A 27974-nucleotide genomic window follows, 5' to 3' on the forward strand; every position below is an offset into this window, starting at 1 on the left:
CAATTTTGGCGTCAAAGCAAAAGGAGAAAGCCCAAAGAAACCCACCAAAGGTAGCAAGAAATAAGAACAAGTCCCGCTAATATTTGTCCGAGCCAGCAGTTTTAATTGAAATCTCTCATCCTAGTAATATGAAGAAATCTATAACCGTACATACAACGTTTGGGATAACGAGCCTGCCAGAAAGTTGGCTGCAAAATGGCCACTCTAACGCAGATGTCGTAAGAGCTCATATCACAATGTACCTAGTATACATTTGAAATAGGAAATCCACCGTCTATATTGACTAAATGAGGGTATTTAAGTTAGAAAAAAAGGAAAAAAAAGAAATTATGAAATAAACTATAAACGTGTAAAATGTATGCTCTCAAACCTTCGTAGTCGGTAAGGAAACGATATAAAGAAATACTGATTATTTCGCCCTCTGCCAAGTAATGAATTTGATAAAACTTGCCAAGTCAAGCCAAATTAATAAAAAAAATTGTTTGACCTTAAAACACAAGTTTACCTGAGTAAAACAAAATACCATTCGACGGGTGTTAACAAAAAGGGCGATTTTAAGGAGAGTTTGGCAAAGAGAGCGGTTCAGTAAAAGAGAAAAAAAACTCCCCTCCCTTCCCCCAAACGTACACATTTGGCAAAGAGAGCGGTTCAGTAAAAGAGAAAAAAACTCCCCTCCCTTACCCCAAACGTACACATTTGGCAAAGAGAGCGGTTCAGTAAAAGAGAAAAAAACTCCCCTCCCTTCCCCCAAACGTACACATTTGGCAAAGAGAGCGGTTCAGTAAAAGAGAGAAAAACTCCCCTCCCTTACCCCAAACGTACACATTTAAACTCAACCAAACCCACATAAACTAAATGGGAAAAGGGTGTCAAGGATTAAGGATGTAAACAATTTTCGGAGAGCAAACATTTCCGTTGGAACACAAATATGTAATCAGTGATGGAGGAAGAGAGAGAAAGGGTGGTACACTCTGATGGGAACACAAAACTTTGTTTCGTGCACTGCAGTATAAAACGTTTTCAACTCGTACAAGAACATCAAATAAAATGGGGACACGAACAGTTAGCCCAATTTTCACGCTAATAAGTCAGTTATGAGGCATTTTTTTTTTTCAAAGAAATAATTCAAATAGCCCACTTTTCTTCATTCCGCGAACCCCCTGACAAACTCAGGCGCGTCACGCTACGCCCCTTTATTGCCACAGCACAATTCCCTATCACGCAAAGCTCGTCTATAAGGTAATGCACTTGGTCACGTCCGAAAGAACGCCAAAATTTTCTTTTTCAAAAGAATGAAACATCTTGGTTGCAAGAGTACAAGGTAAACGCTAACTAAAGGAAACATTCGTTAACTCCACAGAAAACGAGTTCTTCCACCTGGGTTTAGTTCAACAAGACCAAGAAAGAAAGCCACAATGAACGCGATAAATGCCACTAAACCAGCCTTGATGTACGTCCACTGAAAACAAACAAATCAAGAAGACATTTCATGAGAATGTGAAAAAAACAAAAGAAAAAATCAAACCTTCAGTAGCTCCAATGTGTTTAGCGACAACCCAGGGTTGTCGCTAAGCGCCAGATGATAAAGGGGCGACCGCTTGCTGGAGTTTGGGCCGGCGATTGCTTGGCAAAGCATAACAACAACACTTCTGAGGTAACGCATACTTACTTACTTAACTTTATTTGGGGAGGGTAGCGCAATAACCTCATAAAGTTTTCTAACCTGCGGCCCTCACACCCACCCCAGGGGAGGACATCCATCACACCAGTAATCTCGTGCGTAGGAAATTAACGTCTCCTGCCCCTAACCCTGCGGGAGACGGGACCTCCATTTATTCGTCCCTATCCGAGAAGACAAGAGTATCTAACCATTTCTTGATGTTATAGAAAGGTAGCATATTCTTCTCAATTATTTTAAGAACTTGAGTGTTGGTCCGGCCGGGGCTCGAACCCTCGACCTCCCGCACAACAGTCCAGCGCTCTCTCCATTTAGCTAACCGGGAGGCGGTTAAAACTTTCGATATTGAGCCGCCTCATTTGGCCGGCAGCCTAATTTATTAGTTTCAAACCGTTATACCCAGTATGCATGTAAAAGTAGGAAACTTAGTCATAAAGGCAGCCAGCCTGTCAGAGGAAATTTGGCTTACATTGACCTTGTACTGACAAAGGAGCTGAAATTAAAGTTGCACCGCACTGAAAGATTCCCAAGAAGTAAAACGGAAGTGAAAATAGTACTAGTTGCACCTTTGCAAAGGAGTCACAAGTAGAGAAAAACTCACCAGATGTATATTAGCGTCATTTAATTCTTGGATATTCCTTTGAGCGTCCTCTTGCGTTTTCTGAAGCTTCGCTTCCGTTTGAAAAAGTCGCTCCTCGAGGGCACTTGCCTAAACCACATGAGAGGAACATGAGAACCACCTAACACCCGTGACATTTTTTTACCGCGCTACACGCCAGGTTTAGGCTTTCCTTCACTGTATATCTCTTTGAAGTTTTCCAAAACAGCGGTCCAATTTCGGGCATGCGCAATGGGATCATTTTGGCTGACTGTGCGTCACTTTTTTCGCGCAAAATGTCAAATATTGGATTGGATTGGATTGGATTGGTTGATAAGGTTGTTGCAAAGTCAAGATCGGTATGAAGTCAATTCAACGAGATCGAAAGCGTAGGTCCAGACTGAAAAGCACTATTGAGTTAATAAGAGAGATTTCAGTACCTGATCTTCGGTAAGTTTTTTCTCCGTCATTTCCCTCTCAATCTTGCCCTGTAGCGTAGTCTGTAACAACAAACAAGACACTCTTTACACCCCTGCCCAAAATGAATGCTACCTGGAAAACCAGTAAATGACCGTTCAGAAGCACAGGACCTCTCTGAGAAAGATTTCAAGGCTTCACAAACCTGTTGACGCATAATTTTTTCACTCAAAAATTTGCTCTGGTTTTCGATCTCACGGTACGTTGCTTGGAGACGAGATTGGTCGGAGGTCAACCGGTTGTTTTCTCGACGGTATCTAAGTTAGTGAAAAACAAAAGACCAGATGAATGAATTGCTATAGTTTCTATTCAATAGAATTAATCCGCTATGTTGGAGGATGTACTCTGCAATCGTAAAAAACGACAGAGAAAGAGATGTAATGATCCTATGGGCTGATGTAGAATAAAAACAGAGTACATTGAGGAAAAAGGAGAGACTTTCTCTTTGAGTCTGGGTATCTTGGTGAAGAAACTCAACAATTTGCGACTCACTTTTTGAGCTCGCTTTCCAAGATCTGTATTCTTTGTTTCAGGAAGCGATTATCCTCCGTGATTGCACTCAGCTCCACTGTGAAAACAACAACAACAACAAAATGCTGATTTAAATCAAACTAAAATATTTTATTTTATTTCATTTTCAACAACATAAAAACTTTCAGTCCCTTACCACAACTCTTTGCGTGGAGAAAATGAAAGCTTAATACATAAACACCTCGCTGAAATCAGATTATATCAAAATATTTCAGTCTTCCTTGATTTAAATTGAAATTACAAACCTTTATTCTTGCTTGCATCCTTCGCACTCTTAGCTGCCTGTTTCTGCATCTCCCGTGCATTGTTGATGGCGGTTTCAGTGGCGTGATGTTCGCATTTCTTCTCTAACGCAAGGAGATCTTTCTCTCGTACCAATTCATTTAGTTCTCCTGTACACAAAGATCAATAAAGGATAAAACTAATGTACAGAATTCTATTAAATCTCAGTACTGATTAACAAATAACTTCTCATAACTAATTAACAAGAGAACATAACGCAGTAAGAAGGGAGAACTGAGTTACAAGTCAATTAACTTACGCTTTAGTTGCGCTACAAACTCTTCTTTCTTCCGAGTGCATTCTTGTTCTTCAAGTAATTTGTCTGTAAAGTAAAAGCAAGCAAAATTAAATTTTCTAGGGGGGAAAAAACCCATCGCCGATCGTACTTTCCCTGTTTCGTTGGAGACAAGGATGGCACTTTTCACTGTGTAGCTGCATGTGGTTTAAGGGAGTTTTCATTTTGATCGAGCACCCGAAAAAACTGCCACACTTAAAGGGCGCAATATTCTACTCAAAAATATATATACTTTGTTTTCAATAAACAATATCTTCGTGACCATAAATGTAGAACTGAACCGCACATTGAACAAAACGAAGTGAAGGGGGAAAGTTCAACAGAGCACGATTATATGAGAGAAATTTAATGAGATGATACTAGCGGTTGAAAGGCACTGAAGAAAGCGATACCAACGAGTGCAAGAGTGCAAAGCAACATAAAAATGAGATAGCAAAGTACCTCTCAGATCTAAAATTTGCTGTTTGAAGTCTTTAGTATAGGCTTGAGCATTTTTCAGCTCCTCTGAAATAGGATAAAAACGCCGAATAAAAAACAAAATAAAATAAAATCTAAAAAAAAAGGTTAAAAAAATGAATTAAATAATTAAAATCGAATAAGTAAACAAAAACACAACATTCAGCAAAAGAAATTATGAGGTGGTAATATGAATTAGTTCCTGTCATGATTGTCAGCGGTATGATAGAGAAGACCTTGTTACATCAGGAAAATCAATGTGATTGGTCAAGAGAAAACACGCACCACCTTATCAACCAATCACAAGTTAGACTAAAACCAACAGCTCCTTGGCCACCTGCGTTTTCCCGCGCTTATTTGCTTGTTCCTAAGTTAAGTTCTCCTCTAGTCTCCATCGCAGCCGTTTTTAGTCTCGGCTGCGGGGGAGACTAGTTCTCCTCTGTTCCTTGTGATAATTACCTTAGTTCTGTTGGTCTCGACGACAACATTTGTTTTCACTCCACGGTACTCAGACCTCGAAAGTTGGGTCAATGACCGAGCGTGACACAAATATTATTCATCTCTATTGAAATAGAAAGCAACTTTTACAAATTCACAACAAATGGCGACCACCCATACCTCCTTTTAACAACATCTCCGCCGAGGAACTTTTAGCAACACACTAACAATAATAAGTAGTCTGGTATAAACTGAAAATTACCTTGCAACTCGACAACAAGTTCGTTGTTTTCCTTCAGTTCTTGTTGAGTATCATTCAATTGCCCTACAAACAAAATAAATAAATAAATCTGAGCGATTGTCTCAAGAACGACTTCTCCTTCATGAGTTTTCTGGTAACCATTAAAAATTGGCTCCTGTGCAGGAGAAAAATTGTTAGATGCCTTTTTCACACTTCGGGAGGGAAATTACCGAATTGAAGAGGCAGCTCGTGTCACTACATTGACGCTCTTTCAACAGCGAAATTAAAAACTCCTAACTTAAGCGATTCTCGATTAGCAAGTGATCTCTTCTGCTGCCGATGGCGATAGGCATACTTTATTTACCGCCGCTGAATACAGCTAAAAAATATTCCTCGAGAAGTGGTATGCCATTTCTCGAAAACAAAAACAAAAAAAAAAAACTCTTCACATAAAATATATAGTTGAATTTTGCATCTCTTACTCAGTAACAATCCTGTCAACATGTTTACAACAGCAAATCCGAAAAGGAATTGCCGCTTTAAAAAGCTACACATGAAAGTAAAAGAGTTAAAAACGTCACAGATACGAGGAATATTGGACCGGCTTGTCACGGTTGACGTATGTTTCCTTCTGATGTAATAAACCGCAAGAGTTTACAAACCTTGCATATGCTGCGACTCTTCATGTTCATTGTCGATGATTCTTCCAATTTCAATGAATTCCCCTGAAGATTACAACAAGCTTCAAGTCAATAAAATTACAAGTTCGAGAAATTTTAAGATTTACTATTGGACACGCGACTATTAGTCAACCTTCGTTGTGGCTTTCACCCTTTGATGCCTAAAATCTAAAAGCCAATTTGCCCAATTATGATTCCTCTTAACCTACCTTATTTATTTAACCATTTAAAACAACATGAAGCCGAAATGTACTACTTCTCACAAAAAAAAAAAAATGACAAAAATACAACGATTTTTTTGACAAAACAGTGTTGCTCACACTAACGCTTATCAAAGCATGTCAGGAAATGGTAAAAACTTTGTGATATAAATATAATTACAAGATAACGCATTAATATTAATAGCGACATATGTTGTAACGATAAATGCCAGACCAATAAGAGTGTACGAATCTATATATTAACAAAGGCTGATAGTTTCTAAAGAAACTGTTTGGGGCTGCGTCGGTGGGGGTAACGAAATAATATGAATATATCAACAAAGTTGAAATGGTAAATTGGCCACCGTTGCGATTATAAAAGCTGACGTTTCGAGCGTTAGCCCTTCGTCGGAGCGAAGAACTATATATTTAACAATTATTCCACGAGCGCGCGTTGGATATGAGATGATAGATAGCCAAAGAGGCGCGTAGCGCCGAGCTGGCTATAATCATCTCATATCCAACAAGCGCAAGTGGAATAATTGTTTTATTAAAAACGTTAAATTAAATCATTAAATTTTACTAAATTTTTTTAGCTCCCTTTTAATTTTAAGCTGACGTGTACGCATACCATATTTGTAGATTATCGTATATTGGCTCATATACCATAATAGCTAAGCCAATAAAAAGTCTTGAATTGCATTATCCAATGATCCAGTTTTTAATAATAACAGATACGTAATATCTGTAAAGAAACATGCTAACGATGCAATATTTTATTTCTTACCTTTTATGTCTTGTACGTTGTGTAAACTGTCTTGCAGTAATTGCCTTGCATTCCGTGGTCGATCTGCTGAAAGAATAAGGTTAATGCTTAAAGGAACTCAAAGTTTTGTAGGTGGATTCCAGAGTCGAGTTTACAACCTGTCACATTAGGTGTTAAAAAGAACTGTTATAACTGGGGAAGTTAGACCATCAGCATCTCGAAACAACAAATTCCTATCAAAAATTGACACTTCAAAAAAAAAGCTGAGTCACACAAGATGTTTCACGCGTAATGTACGTCACGTAACAAATCGCATTTGAATTGTCAAACATCTCGCACTGGGACATAAATAATGCCCTCTGAATCGTTTTTACGGTCGATAACAATAAATCCATCACTTACGACTGGGGCTTTCTTCTCGATGTGACTTTTCAGTAGTGACATCATTAGCAACTATTTCATCTTCGTCATCGTCATCATTGTCAGCTGAGAAACAATTAAAAACAAGAAATTCAGATTCTGGAGTTTTAAAAGCGCATTAAATGGGAAAAAGGAGCCACATGCAACAACACTAACGTTATCGCAGTTTTGTGTACATCAGAGCGCTTTCCTCGATTGAGTGTCGTAAAAACCAAAATCAATATAATCACAAAAGCCAATCAGAAGAAAGGAAAATACCTTTAAGAGCCAATCAGAATTCAAAGTCAAAACAACCAAACGGCCAAGAGCGCGGGAAAACGCGGGCATCCAAGCCGTAATTGGTGTTAGTTTTGCTTCTGATTGGTCGAGAGTGGGTGGCGCAAATTTTTTGGACCAATCACAGAGCGAAGTAGAGCAGAACCAATAGAATCCCAGATTACTTTGAAACTGCTCTTATGTAAGGTTTGTACGTGCTTTGTCCCATTTCCCTCAGCATTCACGGTAGAAGTTGCAACCGATTCTTGGACGAACAGGCAGCGTGAGTTTAAGAACATTTTTTCCCACCATTTCAGTGAATGACCACTACTCACCGGACCACCTAATCATCATCAAGTGCCTTTCCTCCGCCATGGTTTTCACTTCACAGATGCGATCTGACAAAATAATGTAACTAGTTACCAATTAGCGAATAATAATGCAGGCAGCTGAAATAATGAGTGCAGCCTGCTAGAGCGAGGGGTCTCAGATCCCTGATAAACCTACGAATCACGCCTTGTTTCTCAGAGCTGTGAGCTGGTGATGCAGGATGTGTGTGTGCTTGATTTGATTCATTGTTTACACTTGTAACATTAAGCTTTAATCTGATACGAGACTTTGTAGGGGCTCGTGGACAAAGTGCCTCAAGATGTATCAAGATGAGGATGTTCGAAACCACTGCAGAGAATAATGCACGCTACTTTTCTTACCATAAAGTCTTTTGACAAGATCCATCTCATCAGACAAGTTTCTGTTGTCTATCTTATCTATTTCGTGATCATCATGATCTGTTGACAGAAAACAGAATCGAATTACCGCCAATACCGAAAATTTCGAGGGAGTGCTGTTTAGCTGGTAAAATATGTGGCGCTTCGAAATGACTGAATTTTCCGTTTAGACATATGTTTTGAGATCTTCTGAAGTAACACAGTACTAAGGGACAGTGGAATGGAAAACTAAATGCCACTTACTAGCGACAGGCTGAATGGCATCAATATGGTCTCCTTCATCATCACCAGTATCATTTGGAATGGACAGATTATCAATGTCTTGAAGATAGTGCTCCATCACTTGTTCTGTAATAGAAGAAAGTAACACGATATTTTGAATCGTCTTTTGGGTCACTGAGCGCTGGAGCGTCGACTGTAATCCGTATCTAACATTGAAAAGTGGGGAATGAGGTTCCACAGACTTCTTTTTTGGGTTTTTGGTCAAAATCAGATCTTTTCTGAATTTATCCCACAATTTCTCCCAAACGGATCTTTGGTGATCGTCACGATCACTTAAAACGACTGACTACGACGTCCAGAAAAGAAATTACCCAGGGAGCGTTTCGGCACGAGTGTTTCTTTGCCTGCGTGAAAATAAGAGGCCTCGAGCAACGTGAGCCCATCATCACCATCTTTTATTTGTTTGAGCAGGTTGAGTTTATGGCAGCAATTTTGCTGATGTGGACCTGCTATCTTCCCCACCCATCCCACTCCAGGGGAGGACATCCACCACAAAGTAATCTCGTCCGTGGGAAATTAACGTCTCCTACCCATAACCCTGAGGAGACGGGGCATACGGTTTATTCGTCCTTATCCTAGAAGACTAGAATTTCTATCCATTTCTTGATATTATAGAAAGGTACCAAATTCTCATCAGTTATTTTAAGACCATGAGTAATGGTCTGGCCCGCGACAGGTCTGCTAGGGTTTCAGCTCATTATTGGTGCCTGACCCCAGAAACCCTCTTCCTGACTCCTCGCGAGTCTTCCCGCGGGTGGATAAACGTCAGGCAAACACAAAAGTTTACATTGTCACACAAGTTTGTTCCACAGTAAGTTGTTATTGTTGAAAGGTGCACATAGCATGTCCCTGGTGAAAGAGATCTAGATTTAGAGATGTTAGAAGTTGTTGTTTCCAGATGGTTTACACAAGTGATATACCGGCGACTGGAGGGATACGTGTCCTTCAATCAGATAAGAGGCCAATAACTGTACAAGTAGAATTCAAAGACGGTAAAAACGATCTTAGCTACATTGTACCTTCGAGTGAGCGAATCTTTTCGTTGTCTTCCTTTGCGTTTAGTTGTGACTTCTCTAACTCGCCTGCGAAAAGATGAAAAAAAACAAAAAATCAATAAAAAATAACGACAAGGCAACACATGAATCATTTACCAGAAACTAGCCCAGAGTAATTTAACTTTCTTCTTTAAATTTCTTCCTATGACTTCCTAAATTCGCTAGAGGACGGCTCATGATTTTTCCTTGAGTGTTACAACTTCAAATTTTCTCACTAACATATTGTAGAAAGAAATGTGTAGGGTTAGGGAGAGCTTCAGACTAAGCCATGGCAAGCCATTCAAGATCTACGCCAAACAGTATATTGTATTGACACAACCAGCCTACGATAGCACCAGTAACTTGTTTTTTTTTCCATTAAACTGAACAATCTGCTTTATTTTTAAAACAAAAAAAATTGTTTTACTTTTACTGCATACCCTTCAAGAATGCCACCTCACTTTGACTTTCTCTGTGCAACGACTTTGTTTCTTCTATTTGCTCTGTTAACAAGAAACGAGAACATTTACACTTGTTTCGCAAAAAGAAATTCAGACCTAGCACTGTAAAAAAGGTCTATACTCCAGCCAAGTGACCCATTTAGCTGGAGATTATCCCGAGTTTCCATGGCATGAAGAGAGGAAGAGTGTTACCACTCCCTTCTGAATGGAATACCATTTCACCGCAAGGTTACCCGCCCTCCCCTTCCCCAGCATTTCATTACGCTTCTCTGAAATTCGCTTGTGCCGACTTATACTCTTGGGCCCGGTCGCTTAAAGAGCCAATTACGCTATCCAACGGATAAGTCGCCATCCAGCGGCTAAGTACTACCAAGACGTACTGCGCTATCCAGCGGATAGGGATTTATCCAGTGCATAGCGTTATCCAAACTTCAAACAACCTGGGCCTGGGTAAAGAGAGACAAAAAACCCCACACTACTCTCGTTCGTATGTCTCTCATATTTACAACTAAAACCGATAGCTGGTTCTTTCTCTGAATTACAATGCTAATTCAAAATTACCTAGAAGAGAATTCAGAACCCCTTCTTTCTCATTTACTTCCCTTTGGAGTTTTTCAACTTGAACTGCGAGGGGAAAGGACCGATAAATATAAATGTTTTAAGGTTTCACAGACAAAGAATACTGAAACTATAACTTTATTTAGTATCTCGAGTACTCTTAACCATAACTAACCTTGAAGGATTTTCACATCGTCCGTGTTTGAATAATCACTGTCCTCCATGTTTTCCATTTCTAATGCATTTTCTTAGTAGAAAAAGAACAGAAAAAAATAATAATTATAAAAACCATCTCCACAGTTGTAAACTATATCATGTTGGAAGGCTGATAGTTTCGAAAGAAACTGTTTGGGGCTGCGTCGGTGGGAGTAACGAAATAATCTGGATATATCAACAAAGTTGAAATGGTAAATTGGCCACCGTAACGATTACAAAAGCTAATTGGCCACCGTAACGATTACAAAAGCTTTTGTAATCGTTACGGTGGCCAATTTACCATTTCAACTTTGTTGATAAATCCAAATTATATCATGTTGGGTCAAATATGAAACAAAGGGCAAAAGATTTGGTCTAATTCTGTACAGTAATTCAGAAAGGTATGTTTTTCAAAAGGTGACGTAATAACCTGGGAAAGAAGAGGTTCTGAAAAAAATTGACCCTCTCCATATTGTTTTTTCCTTCTCTATATTAATGGTTAAATGGACAAAAGGGGAAATCTCCCCCTCCCCTTGCCCCCTAAGAATGATAAGTCGACACTTTGGGAGGGGAGAGATAGGGGCATGGTCATAGCTAAGGCTGTACAAACTTCAATCTTTGGGAAGGAAGAGATAAGGGCATGGTCATAGCTAAGGCTGTACAAACTTCAATCTTTGGGAGGGGGGAGATAGGGGCATGGTCATAGCTAAGGCTGTACAAACTTCAATCTTTGGGAGGGGAGAGATAGGGGCATGGTCATAGCTAAGGCTGTACAAACTTCAATCTTTGGGAGGGGAGAGATAGGGGCATGGTCATAGCTAAGGCTGTACAAACTTCAATCTTTGGGAGGGGAGAGATAGGGGCATGGTCATAGCTAAGGCTGTACAAACTTCAATCTTTGGGAGGGGAGAGATAGGGGCATGGTCATAGCTAAGGCTGTACAAACTTCAATCTTTGGGAGGGGAGAGATAGGGGCATGGTCATAGCTAAGGCTGTATAAACTTCAATCTTTGGGAGGGGAGAGATAGGGGCATGGTCATAGCTAAGGCTGTACAAACTTCAATCTTTGGGAAGGAAGAGATAAGGGCATGGTCATAGCTAAGGCTGTACAAACTTCAATCTTTGGGAGGGGAGAGATAGGGGCATGGTCATAGCTAAGGCTGTATAAACTTCAATCTTTGGGAGGGGAGAGATAGGGGCATGGTCATAGCTAAGGCTGTACAAACTTCAATCTTTGGGAGGGGAGAGATAGGGGCATGGTCATAGCTAAGGCTGTACAAACTTCAATCGTTGGGAGGGGAGAGATAGGGGTATAGTCATAGCTAAGGCTGTATAAACTTCAATCTTTGGGAGGGGAGAGATAGGGGCATGGTCATAGCTAAGGCTGTACAAACTTCAATCTTTGGGAGGGGAGAGATAGGGGCATGGTCATAGCTAAGGCTGTACAAACTTCAATCTTTGGGAGGGGAGAGATAGGGGCATAGTCATAGCTAAGGCTGTATAAACTTCAATCTTTGGGAGGGGAGAGATAGGGGCATGGTCATAGCTAAGGCTGTACAAACTTCAATCTTTGGGAGGGGAGAGATAGGGGCATGGTCATAGCTAAGGCTGTACAAACTTCAATCTTTGGGAGGGGAGAGATAGGGGCATGGTCATAGCTAAGGCTGTACAAACTTCAATCTTTGGGAGGGGAGAGATAGGGGCATGGTCATAGCTAAGGCTGTACAAACTTCAATCTTTGGGAGGGGAGAGATAGGGGCATGGTCATAGCTAAGGCTGTACAAACTTCAATCTTTGGGAGGGGAGAGATAGGGGCATGGTCATAGCTAAGGCTGTACAAACTTCAATCTTTGGGAGGGGAGAGATAGGGGCATGGTCATAGCTAAGGCTGTACAAACTTCAATCTGTTTATTAACAAAAATGATTCACCATCTTTGAGCAAAAATTGTCACAGGGTCTGATGATAGTGTGCACGTTGTTTGGTTCCGAATGGATCTTCGTCTTGATCGATCGTATCGTGAAATAATGGCTCAAGATATACTCTAAAATGCTACAAAAATTAACTTTCTAAATATTTGTGGCTTTTTACGAAGTTTCATTGATATTTTCTGTTGATAATTTCCAGTTGTAGCGATCAGACTTCGTCATGGTAGCGATAGACTGTGATTGGTAGTGATCGGACTGGTGGCGAAAGTACTTGGTAGCGACCGAACCGGTTACCATGGAGAGAGTATGGTTTGCTGCCACTCCCAAGATCTTATTATTATTTCTCCTTACTATCTGCCGTACAGTTCTTAAGTTGACTTTTCCAAACCCTCCCTCGGGAAACAGAGATCAAGTTGTTGAGCCTGCACCTGCTACAAATGCGAACACACATAAGATCTGTACCACTCACCATGATCCAAACTTTCTGGCAATGATTCCAGTTCTCTTGTGCCATTTACATCAACTGCCTCAATGACAGCTTCATCTGTAAATATCCAATACACATCTAGACTTAACATTTTTTTTTAACTTCATACCAACCCAATAAACCAGCTTACAAACATTTAAGTCATAAAAGAGTCAAGAGGAATATGCATATACAAGATTCTTGTTGTTTCAACCTTCCATCCCAAAATGACTTGTTATGTCTACTCCAACAAAAAGTGAAGTCTATTACTTTTAAAACATTTTGGACATCTTTCTGTGGTTTTACCAGCACAGTTAACTTAGGTTTTTAAGGAAATAAGATAAAGTGTATTATTTCTGTCAGTAATATAAAAAAAATCCACAGTTTCCTTGCATAAGTCCTCATTATTTCTGAATCAACACTGCTCTACAGCAGACAAAATGTAGATTATCTAAAGATAAGTTTTGAATCAAATTAAAATATTATTGCACTATTTCCCAGGTGATAAAGGGATTAGTTATCAACTAATTTCAAAGGGCTCATTTGAAAAAACAACTTGACAGTCTCAAAATGACATCTAATAAGTACCTGCTGGTACCTGTTTTGTTTACACATATTAAAATCTGTGCATTGGAATACTGAGATACCAGTAAATAATTATTTTGGCTGCAGTTTCACAAAAATATACATCTAGAATTCTTCACAATTAAAAGCAAATTTTTCTTAGCGAGTTTTAGTTTATTGGAAAATACGTTTAAATCAATTACACTTCAGCATCCTGGTAAAGAAATGAATTAAGATTTGTGGATCAATTTAAAGTAATATTTGCAGTAAGTTATTGATTTTTCAGTTGAGAAATGCAAAGATATTCATTTGCTTCTGAACTAGTTATTCAGTCATAGCACATGATGAAGAAGACAGAAACAGAATAAATGGAAAACCTTAACAATGACCTTCCTCAAAAAAAAAAAAATAAATAAATAAAAAAAAACTGGAATAGGTTAACAAGAGAGCTTTTTAACCATCTCTGACTCAAATTTATAGATTATAAGCAACTGAAAGCAAGAAAAATAAAGTTCCAAAAAGAAAAAACAATATCAATAACAATTTGACATCAATAAAACCAATTCACAAGAAAAGCAAATATATAAGGGAGCTAAAATATATTCAACCTACCTTCAAAATAAACAAACCAGAAAAAATGCATATTTTCCCTTTCATGCTCTTGTTGAGAGCAAGAGGTTTCTTGGTGATAACTTAACTTAAAACCCATCGAGGAAAGTTGAGGTTCTCTCAGTTCTCTCAAATATTAATACTAAATGTTAATAAAGTGGCACTATGCCAACTGTTCACCAACCACAGACTGACGTCTGTCTAAAGTTGTGTTCAGAGTGAGGGGAACAGATATGGAAATTACACCACAATCTACATGTGATTAATTTTGTACCAAGTGAGATCAATGTTACTGCACAGGAGTTCACCAAAATGCTAATCACTGTCTCCAGTTTGCCAGCACCTGTAGAATAATTCTGTTGTCACACTGTCATGCAATTTACGAAATGTAATCATACCTTGTAACTGGATCACTGGTGATTTGTATTCAGTACTTGGCTGGCGATGTTCATCTTTAGTTTTATCTATGTGAACTAAAAATCATTAAGACAAAAACATGCTTAGGATGAAAATGAAAAAACAAACAAACAAAGCTACATGTAGAGCAGAGTTAACACATCTAATGAAGGCTCTTATCATAATTATTTTGCTCTCTTATTTTCAGAGTCAGAGTGCAAGTGTGTGCAAACAATAAAATTAATAGGCAAGCACATCTGATGGTTAGGCTGAAGAACGTTTGCATGGCTACGGAGACTCAACTCGCTAAGCTTGAACAAACTCTGTTCAAACATCTGTCCACTGGTGAAGAAATTGTACTTAGATTCCACTTAGAACCACTATCTTGTAAGACATGTCATTGTGCATAGTCAAGACTGTCTTAGCCTGCATGCAGGCTGTAGTTTGTATTTTCAAGTGCAAAATTCAGAGCAGTGAATATTGGGCCACTCTTCTGGATGGCTGGAAGATTTGGGATGAGTGACAAAAATTAAGCAAGAGGAGGAGGTGAATGGCAGAAAATCAGAAAAACCTGATTTTTCTTACCTTTCCCCCTCCCCCTCAGTTTGTCACTCATCCCAACTTTATTGAAGCCATTCATCATAGAGACTACAAGTACATTGATGTCATTGATTAGTCAACCAGTTTAACATGTTTTGTCATACAGAGTATGCAGCGGAGCACAATGGAGAAATTATAGATCTTATGCTAAACTGAGATCATGAAGTGTTTTACCTTTCATTGCCTCAACCTGTTCTTTCTTAAAATCACATTCAGCTTGCAAAGATTCTTTCTGTAGAAGCAAAATAGAGAATAAAATTGATTTTAATACAAAAGCACAAAATTTTCACACTAATGGAGTCGCCACCTCACTGAAATAGCATTTGGGATCAAGTTTGCTATTTCATAGAAGTCTGACAAACATATAGTCTGCCCCTTTTAATTAGCTCTCTATCTATCAACGATGTCTGAAGATTTGCCAATTATCTGTTACATAAAAAAGCAACAGACCAACATGATAAAATCATAATTGTGAGATTAAACATAATGTTTATGCCAATGATACATATAAGTGACAGGAAAGAACTCTGACTTGACTGAACATTCCCACTGTCCATCATCAACCCTGAATAAAAATGGCAAAGTGTCTTGTTGACAGTTAACCCAGATACATGTATCTTAGAGCAAAATTAATGGCCAGAGACTGGACCTTTGTTTCCTGTTTGTTGCACATGTATGTAGATGTCATGCTTAACATTTCCAAAGCCTGTCTGCTTTTCTTCATATCAACAAACCTGTGCAGATAATGAAGCTTCACGGAGCTCTGCTTCCTTCAGTCTTAATTCAAATTCAGTTTTATCTTGAAAAGCCTACAAATAAAAAAAACATAATTCAAAGTTTCAAACTAAAATGAGAGTGATTGAGCATAATCATAATTTCGCCCAGCAGCACTATCCCTAAATCAAATATCAAGGTCCTGAAAAAAGAGGACATGATAGCAAACTCAGGAAGTTCATAGTTGTTAGACAAATACTCACTGTAAGTACAATTACAGAAAATGTATAGTAAAATGTATAGTATGAATAGTAAAAACACAACTGTATTGCCAAGATGCTACTTTAAAATGTATGACAGGTCAAGCACCAGAATACTGAAAATCTGTGTAACTATATAACAAGTGGCAGTCTGTATCTGGACATATAACCAGAAACTTTCAACGACTGAACATTCCTCTTTTTAAAACTGCAACAGGACAAAAAACATTTCATTATAAAAGTGTAGCTGTCTGGAAAAAGCTAGATCCAAGCCTTAAATATTACGGAAGAGTCCCGCTTCCTTTAAAAGAGCTCTAAAAAATCACCTTCTGAACAAATTTTTAAACTGACTATATTTTATTTTAAAGATACATAATTTGTATTGTATTGTATTGTATGACTGTATTTTCATTTTGTGATCCAATTTGTTCACTGAAAAACCCCAGATGGGGATGTGTTCAATAAAATGTATGTATGTATGTAAAGAGAAATGTAACTATGTAAAGAGAATAGTATGGAGAACTTCCATACTGATGATTTTTGGATACCCTGATTACAGTGTGTGTTGTTTGGATTTGAGCATAATGCATGATTTAACTGCATTCAAAGCAACATAACATTTTCAAAATTCACTAACCTGCTCTTCAACTGCAGAGTGTCTCTTTTCAGCTTCTTCAACTTGATCTTGAAGACTCTGCATTTCTTGTAATCTCTGTCAAGTTAATAACAAAGATATTACATGTAAGTCATACCAACATTTTACCTAAGGGTAACAATGACATCAGTGAGGTTCACCACTAGAGTAAGGATAATATTTTTGTAGGATATCTAAAGTTGGACTGATGCTAATGAAATGCATAACAAGGTTGACACCATTTCCTTACCTGCTTGTGTTTATCAGCCAAATCTTTAAGTTCCTGTTGCGATCTTTCATATAAGGACTTGAAATGAAGACATTCATCCTCAGCATTGTTACATGATTTCTAGAAATAATGGGAAAAAGAGCATAACTTACATTGCCCATCAAAAACTTTTCACACCTTAACTCACAACACTTCTTTCATTAGCTCTAAACAATAAAATGCATTTAAACCATCAATTACCTCTATTTCAGTTAATTTTTGAATAGCTTCTAATTTTTCCTGAAGCACTTTTTTGAGTGACTCCTATGAAAGATAAAGTACAATATCTAAGGTTTTCAGAAGCACCATATCCACAAGCAAAGAAAACCCACAAAGAGAATCACTTTAATTTCAATATTTATGTAGGTATCGTGTCTACAATGCAGTGTAGATGTATACTTGTTTACAATAAAGTGTACATGTATACTAAAATCATATGGGCCAAAGAAAGAGGTTAAGTCTGCCCCCATGTCCACTTGCCCATCCAGCCCATCCCAATTTGCATGGCATGAAGTCATTGGAAGTATTACAGTATTTCTTCCCCTGGAAGGGATGTCCTGGCCAAGTCTTGGACCCAAACCTGTCTACTTGGAGTCCAGTGCACTAAACATTACAAAATAAAAAAAAACAGAATCTGAAAAAAAAAAGAAAAAAACCCACAGGTCTACCTTTGCTCTCATTTCATAATTGTGTCTTTCCTCCTGGAGAACAAGCAATTCTTTTTTTATGTCATCTTCATTTAAATTCTGGAAAAAATAAATCCCATCATAATTTTTTTGTGTCCACACACTCAACAAGCATACTAGAAAAGTCCTCTCTTTGGCCATTGTTGTTCATACTAAATCACAATGGTTCACACAGTACCTTTGTCAAAGTTTCCAGCTGGTTTTCCAAAATCTCTAATCTTGACAGCAATTTGTCCTCTTGAGCAAATGACTAAAAACAAAAAAATTGAAAGATACATGTCCGTGCAACTTTTGAGACAATCATCATGACATCATACAGCAATACACATAGACGCCCACGGCAACTACCTGGGTGTTATCTTCAACTGCTCCTTTCGAGTCGGATAAAAGTCTCTGAAGATTTGCCAGTTTGGTTTCCAGCATTTGTTCTCTGTAGAGCGCATCCTATAACACAATAGAAGAGATTATGACTAGGTGATGAAAAATTGAACTTCATCAAAATTAGATGACTTTTTGCGCAAAAGTATCATTCATCAATCCAAGAATGGCAAATGATAAGGACACACTGATCAAATACCACACTCTGCTTTACACTTACGTGTAAATATTGGGATAACTGCCACATTTCTTGAGCTTGGATGCCATTTTCATTCTGTTGTAAGAGAAACAACATTTTACCCATTTCATCAATTCAAAATTAAAAGTCTCATTTTTATTAATACAACAAAAAATACACATATTTATAGACAATATGAAAGAAAATCAAAGAAACCCCAGCCAGCAAAATCAAAACCAAAAAAAAAAAAAGCTTTACCAGTAAAAGATAGCTCTACCTTGTACATGTAGTTCCAGAAAACCATTCAGTTTTAGTAAAAAATTATATTAATAGATTTTTGTAAGCCTTAAGCTTCATGAAAATAGCACTGGAACAGACACTGATGATAATCACAGCATATGAAAAAAATATATATAAACTAACTGTAGACCGTCAATATTTTTATGGTCGCAAAGAAACTTTTGGATACAATGGCTATATGACGTTCATATATTTTGAACTGCGGTATTAAATACGTATGATGCACGATCCTTCGCAGTAGATAGCGCTATTTATGCAAGAGCAAAAATCAGACCTGAAAAAAATCAGGCCTGTACAGGATTCAAACCACTGACAAGTCTGCGATACTGCACTAGTATCGCAGAGGTCAGTGGTTTGAATCCCGTACAGGCCTGATTTTTTTCAGGTCTGATTTTTGCTATTGCATAAATAGCGCTATCTACTACGAAGGATCGTGCATCATACGAAAGAAACTTTTATTCACAGCAAATCATCAGTCCTAGCCCCAGTTGTTCAAAGGGTGAATAATGCTATCCACTGAATACATCTCTTTCCAACTTTTGTGAATATAAGAAAATCATACAGGTCATGCATTTGAATCCCATACAGGCCTGAACTTTTTCCAAGCCTTATTTTGCACTGCCGCTTAAGTAGTGTTCATTACCGTACTCAAATCTCTATCCAGTGGATAGCACAAGCCACCTTCTTTGAACTACTGGCCCCTGGTTGTTTAAAGGGTGAGAATACTATCCACTAGATAAATCTTTATCTGTGGAATAATGCAGCACATTTCTCAACACTAAATGGTTGGATAGTGTTATCCATCCTTTGTTGAACAAACAGGCCCAATAACTACTCGTCACTCTCTCTCAAGAGTGAAGGATCAAAGGAAAAATGCCTTTTACCAACATACCAATGCAAACAAGCTTCTAGGAACACCACTCCTGCAACAAATAAAATCATAATCAAGCTATTGTACATGTGCAATATTGTTTCCCATGCCCCAACCATTCTAATGTGTGTCTACTTTCATTGCAAAGAGACTGATCAGAAGCAAAATGTTATCACCCTCACTAGCACTTCTGTTTTGCTGTTAACTGTCTGCGGGTATGTTTGTATAGGTAATCACATGATTTCAACTGCAATTTGGAATAAAATAAGCACGAGTAAATTTTTTCAAAGACTAACAAAATTGCATGAGCCCATAGGGCGAGTGCAATTTGTGGTCTGAAAAAATTTACAAGTGCTTATTTATTCCAAATTACACAAGAAAATCATGTGACTATCTCTCAATAATATACATGAAAAAATACGAGGTAGCTTCTCATAACTACGCAGAAGAAAAGCGCGTGCATCACGTGCAAAAATAATTTATTCAAACCCTGCAACTGACATTGACCTTCACATTGGCCTTGACATTGATCAATCATTCTGACCAATCAGAATGTCTGGTTTGTTTCTTTCTTTGCACTGAATTAACCCTCCTCTGCTCTGAATTAACTCTCTTCTGCACTGAATTAACTGAAAACTTCATTCATCTTAACCAATCAGAACTGAGAAATGTTTTCATGTATATTATTAAATGTGAAATACTTTAAACATTTTTTTGGTGTTTTAAGCAACCATTAACACTATAATGACAAAAAAATGCCAATGACTATAGCAGCATTTGATACATTTTTAGTTAAAAAACTCCAAACACCTGGCTTTACCGGGGGGGGGGCATGGAGTAATAGATGTCAAAGCTTTGATCGATGCCTGGCCCTTACAATAATGCTTATAATAACCACTGCCTGACAACCACAACTTACTTGGTTGCTTCTTTTCCATCAGGTAGAAACAGAGTCACAGTGGCCACAATGCAGCCATGGGTTACTGTGAGCCAATAAATAAAAAAAAAAATAGGAAGTCAGTACATGAGCATTTGATCAGTTTTATTACCTTGTTAAAGTCCTGGGTGGAGAGAAGCACAGTAAGAGTCAGGTATCTCACCTAAAAATACAACACTGTGACCCTGAACAGACCTCTGCCCAAAACTCCAACCAGTCATACTTTACTTCAGTGTACATGAAATAACCATTGGAAAACAAAGTCTACATCTACACAGCACTGTCAGTCTTAAAAACAAAAAGTGGAATTGTAAAAAGTCCAGTTAAATCCCTCACATTTTTTAGAGTTTTCCACTACATCCACTCCAAACTGAACAATATCCCCAGACTTGATCTCTTTTGGCTCACTCTCCTCTGAGCCTTTGCTAAGACGCACATTATTTACAAAAGTTCCATTGCTACTTTTGGTGTCTTGCAAGAAGAACTGAAACAACAAATCATCCAGATTACAGAGTGCATTTTAGATATCAGCTGGTATCAATTAACTGCATGTTTTGAGATATCACAACATTCACTACAACTGTAAATAATACAACAATTTGCAATTAGTAGACATTTAGTTATACAGAGTGTAGCAATTTCAAAATTGCTATGCTCTGTTTCAAGTGCTTTCATGGACATGCCCCCAATTATTTAAAAAGCAAGGTAACCATCTTGAGGACTTCGATATACAACCTTTGCTCAAGATCCAGTATCCACTTGGAAGACCATTCACGATGATTGAAAAAAAAAATGCTTGGTAATTGAGCCTTTTCCAACGCATCTGCCAAGATTTGGAACAGTCTCCCACAATCATTAATTAAGCCACTATTTAAGGAAGCATTTAATTTATAATTTCTTTTCAGTGTTTCATATGGTATACATCTTCACATTTTACTGTAAATTCAAAATTGTAAAATAGTTAACAGTAATTTTGTATTCAATTTTATCATGTAAAGCACATTTGATCATATCTTCCAATAATTTTTTTGGTAATTTGTGCTATATAAATATTAAATATTGATCAGGAGAACGTGACATTGTGTTACATGTACCGAATTTAGAAATGAGTGACAGTGATCCAATGTGAAGTACGTTTACTTAGTTCCAGGAGTTTTTGCTTTTTTGTCAGATCAAGTATTCGCCATGGAGGTTTTTTCTTAGTCAAAATAAAGTAAAACGTTGAGTTTAACCGTGGATTTATTGAGTCGTTCTCAACAAATATTATTATCATTATCATTAATATTATTATAATTATATAGTTATAACAAGCTCACAGCATAGTTTAACCCTATACACCCTCACATCAAAATCCACATCCTCTACATGTATGGATACTCTTCTCTAAACATTTCCTTTGGTACTAACAAGAAGAATTTGTTTAGCAATTAAAGCTTCTGAGGTTAGCAGTCATTTCCTTAATTATCATGATCTTGATGAATGATTCAGCAGTATCAATGTAAAGATAAATTATATACATGTACTGGTAACTCCCAAGATCTTCTTAGGAATTCTCCTTACTGTCTGCGATACAATTCTTATCATGTAAGTTTGGAGAATTTGGTATTGGATCAACCTAACATCCCCTAATTGATATTTTTCTTTATTCCCATTACTCCTTTACTTGATTTTGTATTGATATTGTAAGGAGAAATTCTGTCTTGGTCCCTCATGGGAGTTAATGGGTTAAGGTCTAGAGGATTAAGTTTCTGACCCAGAATGGGCAATCATTGCATTGGGTGACTTTCTCTTACTTCAATATAAATTGTATTTTTACAGAACCATGTATCTACAAAATAATCTAGCTGTACAGAGTTGCTTGGAGATTCAAATCTTTTTGTCTGGTTGTGTTGATGCTTCTGTAAAAAAAGCCACTTACACACAAGCTCTGCAAAGGACACAGAATTAAAATGAAAACGTAAAGAGTCATGTTAAACTTGTATCTACAGGCAACAACATGTGACATTATATGAATATGCTGGATAAAAGCATCATTTACACTACCAAGTTACTTCCCATATGCTTTCCTATTGTCATATATTCCTTAGCAGTTCTTATAGAAAAATATATTCACCACCTAAGATTTTTTCCTTCCAAAGTCTTCTTGTCTAAAATCACACGTCAGATTTTGGTCATGGAGACTTGACCACATACAACTTGCTGAGAATAATTGGCCAGTATAGATGACTGCACCAGGAAACTTACAAAGGAAATTTTTTCTGTTACACATAACTCTGAGGGAAATCTGCCCTAATAATTGTTCCTGACTTAAGTCACTAACATTCGACAATTTTTCCTTGAATACTTACCACTTGCTGTACCACTGCACCTTACTGTTATCATATCTTGACCACAAAACAACATCTTCTTATCATATTTATTGACTTTATTAAGTCAATACTACATTCTTTGTGGTTTAGGAAAATCAATTAATTTAATGAATACTGATTCAAATACAAAGATAACCTGTTTGTGACAACCACATATCAATGGCCACTTCATACCTTTAAAACAAATATTTTGATAATTTGGATTGATATCATGATATGCCTGATCAGCTGTAAATGAGCCACAGCACTTCTGTATTGCTACATTTCATTGTAGGTCAAGACCACACTATTAATGTGCAATAAATCAAAAGAAACAGGAAATGCAATTATCTGAGAAGACTTTTCCTCTACTCCGCAGTTTATCTGATGAGCAGTTGCTTAAATTTACATGTGGAGTGTACCTCCAACTGGTTAAAACTGAAAAGAAGTGTAAACAATGAAATACTTAGATCAGAATAACTTTTCTCATTTGAAAGTTTTTGTTGCTTTGCAAGAATATATCTTGGGTAGCTTTGAATTCAAAATATATCCCACAAATTCATGTCTCAGCCTGCACATACATTTGAAAATTAAAACATTTTTGAACAAACAAAATGGTATTTACTCAGATTGAATGAAAGCATTTCCGCTGCGGTTCAGACAAGTTTGTTGACACCTTCTACTTAAACAGGAAAGAGTAGGAGGGTATGAACCAAATAAGGTAAACTTATTTGCAGAGAGTAACAATTTCGTTTGCAGTTTGGCAATGAAACTGAAATCACACGATAAAAGCATGCAACAGAAGATACTACCATCAAATAAATTTTTGAATTTCAAATCAGACTGCATTACAAAAGAAAAAATTGTTATCATATAACCTTAATTAAATTCCAAAACACATAATCCTTTGGAAGGGATAGTTTATCTGACGAAACGTTCAGACGATTATCTTCACTTGTGCTCCTAAATCGAAGGTGGTTTGCGCAAAAAAAAAAAGAATAAAACCACACAGAAAAGTGCTCGATCAAAGATCAATACAGCTAAAGTATAAGTAGCATGTGACAAGTCGAAAATAATCACAAGTTGCGTTTCCGGAAAAATTCACGCAATAATAAATGCAACAAGGACCCTTGAGATAAAATTTTCAATATGAATTTTAACGGAATACTCTTTTTCTCGACACAGAAGTTTTTTGTATCATCTCTCAGCGGCGAAACACCAATGTCAATGAAGTTGAAAATGTTACTTTCTCAGTTGAACGACCACTTACATCACTACTCAGGATTTCAAGATTACATCGCGTCGTACAATTTAAAAGATTTTCATTACTTTCTGGTTAACTGCACGAGCTACGATGATAATAGTTATAATTTCTCGATGTAAACATCATAGCTATGATAATCCATTTATTTCACTGACCTTCCCGTCTTCATACCACAAGATAGCATGGTTCCTCGACAAGACCTTGCAGTCGAAGATACAATTGTTTGTGGCCGGTCTACTCTTCGCTACTGAACGTCCTATTTTTACCGGCTCCACTAAAGGAACCCTCCTTTCCTCAAAAGGATGGGAATTAGGCCGCGAGGTGAATACTGCCATCGCCATTTTCCTGATTTCATGTTGTTCATACGCCGACTAAAGTGTACGTGAGAAATTGACAACTAGAGCGCATGAGCAGTTCAAACGGTCGGCTCTACTGTCATGTGATTCTAAAACTCTACCCTCTAACCCTCCCACGACAAAATAACAACAACAAAGCAAAATTGAGTAATGCTTCTAAAGATAAACGAGCGAATAGTAGCAAAGAAATAAGAAGAGAAAGGAATTAAAGGAGAATCGATTAAAAAAAGAAAAGCCTATGACTTGATTATAGTAGCAAAGCCAAGATAAGAAACTGTGGTGTTAATAAAAGTCATCACCTGATCCTAACAGCTGAGCACGGCAGTACATGCCAGTTTGCCAGAGCACGGAGCTAGGTTAAAGGAAAGGCCCCCCCGCCAATTTTCGTAGCAGTATCACGATGTAGATACGTGTAGGATTCCTTAAAAATTCATCACAATAACATTTGCGACAACTAGCGTTTCAGATTGTTGTTCGTTTATTCTACACTGAGAATTGGCCAATATCCACTTTACACAAATGAAAAGTTGTTGTCTAACTCAAAACTAGAAAAATTAAAATAATGCACCCAATCGAAACATGGCGTCCAATTTAAATTGTCATTGTTCTGGACTCACTATCCTCTCACACATGTGATAATCCTTTTGGGTTTCCACGTGAGTCCAGGGGCACTTTCCATTTGATCAAAATTTTCGAGATTTCCGGTCTGAAATCGAATGGAATGGGAAAAGTTCCGGGAGAAGTTTTCGAAAATTTTGGAATGCGTTGTGAGTGTGCCCTCTTGGATACAGTCGGACGCGTTCCATTCGATCAGCGAAAAATCCGATATTTTGAACCGGTGATTTTTGTTGAATGGAAAGCGCTCCAGAACCATGGCAATTCAAATTGATAGAAGTTCCCTTATTTCTTACATACCATACTGTCTTAAAGCAATGTTTGATTTTCGTAGTTTCTTTCCATAATAATACATCTAAATACAAAGAATTTAAAGAAATTTAAGAAATACAAAGAAATTAAATGCAATAAACCACGCAGGCATTCTTGGTCGATTTGATCAAAAACGCTTAAATGTAGGGATGGGCCGATACCGATACCAAATATTCGATACCAGCGATACCGAGGTGGGATCGAAAAATATCGATACTAGCGAAGAGTATCGATTCTTTCGATACTGCACGTGACCTACGTGCGCTTTAAATCTCTCGCGACTAACCACTGACAAGCAGCCGAAAAGACTCCGGGCTCGAGATCGTGCATGTGCACATTTGTGCGATGTAAGATTTAATTGCCGCAATGTATCGGTCAAAGTGGCGGTTTCTTCCATTCCCTAGTACAACATTTCACTGTGAAATAGGACCTAATTTTATTAACTATAAATGTTAAGTCACTCAGTACAACGGCAACAAAATCACAACTCACAACAATCCAGGCATTGCAAGGACATATCTGGAGTAACAAAAATGAGTCACAAACTATGCCAGCTTACTAAAGAAAAATCTCGAGCGAGAAAAGCACTGAGAGAGGTTAAATAGTTCTAAAGCATGGCACCCTGTATACCTGGGAGTCTCTGATGTATCGTGTATTGAAGCGCAGGATCCATAATAAGTCGGGCACCCTCGGTTGGTTATTATCAGTGACCAGTGCAGTGACTGATAGCCTTTCAGTGTACGCCATATGATCATGAATGCAAGTGAAAGCTGCAGATTGCTTAATACTATAAGCCAAAAGATTGTACCATTGCGGTCTTCTTCATTTCCTCGGGAAACTTAAAAATGAGTCCCAATAAATTAAGATTTTTGACCTGTTTGACTGTCTTGCTGATGCTACCATAGAGAACTGAACAGAAAACCATAGGAGTGTCTCGTTTAGTCACTCAGATCACGTGACTTACTATTTATTTCCACGACGTCACAGTATCGGTATCGGTATCGATATCGAAGAAAAAAGTAAATATCGTACTCGGTATCGTATCGATTCGGAAAAAGCCGTATCGGCCCATCCTTACTTAAATGTACTCAATGACGGTAACTAGGAGCCCAATATCTAGGTAATGGCACCTGCGGTAACCTGCTTGGTATAGATCGCGTTTCTAATCCTAAATGCCTCTGTTTAGCATTGTTGCTTCATTTTGTAGTAATCTATGTTAGCTTTCTGTTCCCACTGCCTTCTTGTAGTAAGATAACTGTATGGGGGAGAATGAACGGGGGCGCCCATCTCTTTTTGCAGGGCTCAAATCATAGAGTCTACCTCTTCCCCTTGCTAAGCTTTCTAGAGCATTCTCCAAAGCTTTGAATCCTCCCATGCATGTTTTAGCTTCCCTGTTATTCTCAACTTCCTCTTTCTTACGAATGCACCACTGCTGCATATTTCTCCAAGTATTCCACAGTTTTAAGAACTCCGCTCTGAATTTTCTGTTTAATGCCATTTGAATGCAAGGATTTAAAGCACAGTTCGCATGCGCAATAAATGCAATGAGCAACGACCAATGGGAGGCCAGGTTTCTTGTTACGTTTGGTTCGAAAACCCTGCACATGTTAAGCACGTGAGGAGGAAGCCAGCTTAATGCATATATTGCTATGACTACGATTAGCATGCGGGTGCCGTTACGTTTAGCTTCCGCGGCAGCATGTCGGTGGATGCTATAGATGTTTCCTGGAATGCGTCGAAACCACAGTTTTCGTCCCATGAGAGCGTACAAAGTTGCCATAAACACGAGAGGAAATCCATACAAGAAAACAAATATAAATGAAACGTGAAGTTTCAAAATGACATGGTCGAGGACCACGTAAACACATCGATGCCGCTGACCAGACATTTTCTTGACACCGAACATAGCAAGATAAGGAGACGTGAAAATCACAGACGAGAGCCAAATAACCAGAGAAATAAACTTGGTATTTCGTATCATTGCAACCCTCTTTATGGGGAACAAGATAGTGTACGCCTGGTTCAGCGAGATGGTGATTAAGCCTAAAATGGAAGCTGAAGTGGAGATAGCGTCTATATAATGTATAAGTCTGCAAGAAACTTGACCGAGCATTCCTGGAAACCAAACGTCTGCAGCGAACAGATACCGCACAGCGTGTGGTATGATGAAGACAGCTACAAGAAGGTTGGCGGCAGCCATGTTGGCGAAGACGAAGGTGATGGTTGTTCTTATTGAAGGCTTTTTAAGAACAAGGAAAATAATGAAAATGTTTGTGGTAAGTGCTACTGAAAAGATGACCATATAGGCAGACGCGAACAAGGACACAGTAACCAAACTGAACAGAAGATTCATTGCGCAAGTTTCTCAGTAACACCAATGGCTGCAAATAAAATCAGATTATAATATTACGTTCTATGGGTAATGTAAGTTTAGTAGGCAGAAGTACAGGGAATACTCTCCATGCCGCCTAAAAAATTGAAGAACTTTATAAACACAGCCCCTTTGAAGTTACACTTTTTGTAAGCTCTATCGAGTCTGTCATGTGATCTGAATTAACCCTTAAGCATTTAATTGATTGTTAGCCAAATTCTCCATGGTAAGCCCTCCAGGAAATGTATAGAGAACAGTATGGAGAATATGCAAACTGATGCTAGCGTGTGAAGGGTTCAAAGGCCGATTGCTTTTTCCTCTTTCGGCTTTACTCACTCAGCGTTAA

At 38.0% G+C, this 27974-nt stretch overlaps 2 protein-coding genes across 7 annotated transcripts; both read right to left on the reverse strand.

Moving 5' to 3' along the window:
• Nucleotides 1–77: 77 nt before the first annotated feature.
• Nucleotides 78–24379, reverse strand: LOC111330773 (uncharacterized). 6 transcript variants are annotated; one of them, XR_016002103.1, is made up of 34 exons: nucleotides 24130–24355; nucleotides 20699–20846; nucleotides 20345–20408; nucleotides 19447–19477; nucleotides 18297–18350; nucleotides 18047–18142; nucleotides 17877–17948; nucleotides 17681–17758; nucleotides 17214–17276; nucleotides 16995–17093; nucleotides 16748–16822; nucleotides 15871–15945; nucleotides 15311–15368; nucleotides 14539–14613; nucleotides 12971–13045; nucleotides 10556–10627; nucleotides 9802–9864; nucleotides 9347–9409; nucleotides 8289–8393; nucleotides 8028–8105; nucleotides 7653–7715; nucleotides 7045–7128; nucleotides 6664–6729; nucleotides 5659–5721; nucleotides 5018–5080; nucleotides 4303–4365; nucleotides 3826–3888; nucleotides 3530–3676; nucleotides 3246–3321; nucleotides 2899–3010; nucleotides 2717–2776; nucleotides 2280–2387; nucleotides 799–1459; nucleotides 78–602 (listed from the first exon to the last, which is right to left on the reverse strand). XR_016002103.1 is itself a non-coding variant. In XM_022935713.2 (33 exons), the coding sequence occupies exons 1-33, from the start codon at nucleotides 24313–24315 to the stop codon at nucleotides 1349–1351; spliced, it is 2706 nt and encodes a 901-aa protein (XP_022791448.2). In that variant the 5' UTR covers nucleotides 24316–24379; the 3' UTR covers nucleotides 78–1348. The 6 variants fall into 6 exon arrangements, 4 of the variants coding, with proteins under 4 accessions (XP_022791448.2, XP_022791447.2, XP_088618310.1 ...); XR_016002104.1 differs by having other exon boundaries at nucleotides 669–1459; XM_022935713.2 differs by having other exon boundaries at nucleotides 78–1459; nucleotides 6664–6726; nucleotides 24130–24379.
• A 406-nt stretch (nucleotides 24380–24785) lies between these two features.
• On the reverse strand, nucleotides 24786–27633 carry LOC111330783 (orexin receptor type 2-like). The gene has a single exon (XM_022935726.2). It carries the CDS (start codon nucleotides 27608–27610, stop codon nucleotides 26474–26476), a length of 1137 nt encoding a protein of 378 aa, XP_022791461.2. The 5' UTR covers nucleotides 27611–27633; the 3' UTR covers nucleotides 24786–26473.
• Nucleotides 27634–27974: the final 341 nt, after the last annotated feature.

Source organism: Stylophora pistillata, chromosome 5 (genome assembly GCF_964205215.1).
Source record: "Stylophora pistillata chromosome 5, jaStyPist1.2, whole genome shotgun sequence".
Lineage (NCBI taxonomy): Eukaryota > Metazoa > Cnidaria > Anthozoa > Scleractinia > Pocilloporidae > Stylophora > Stylophora pistillata.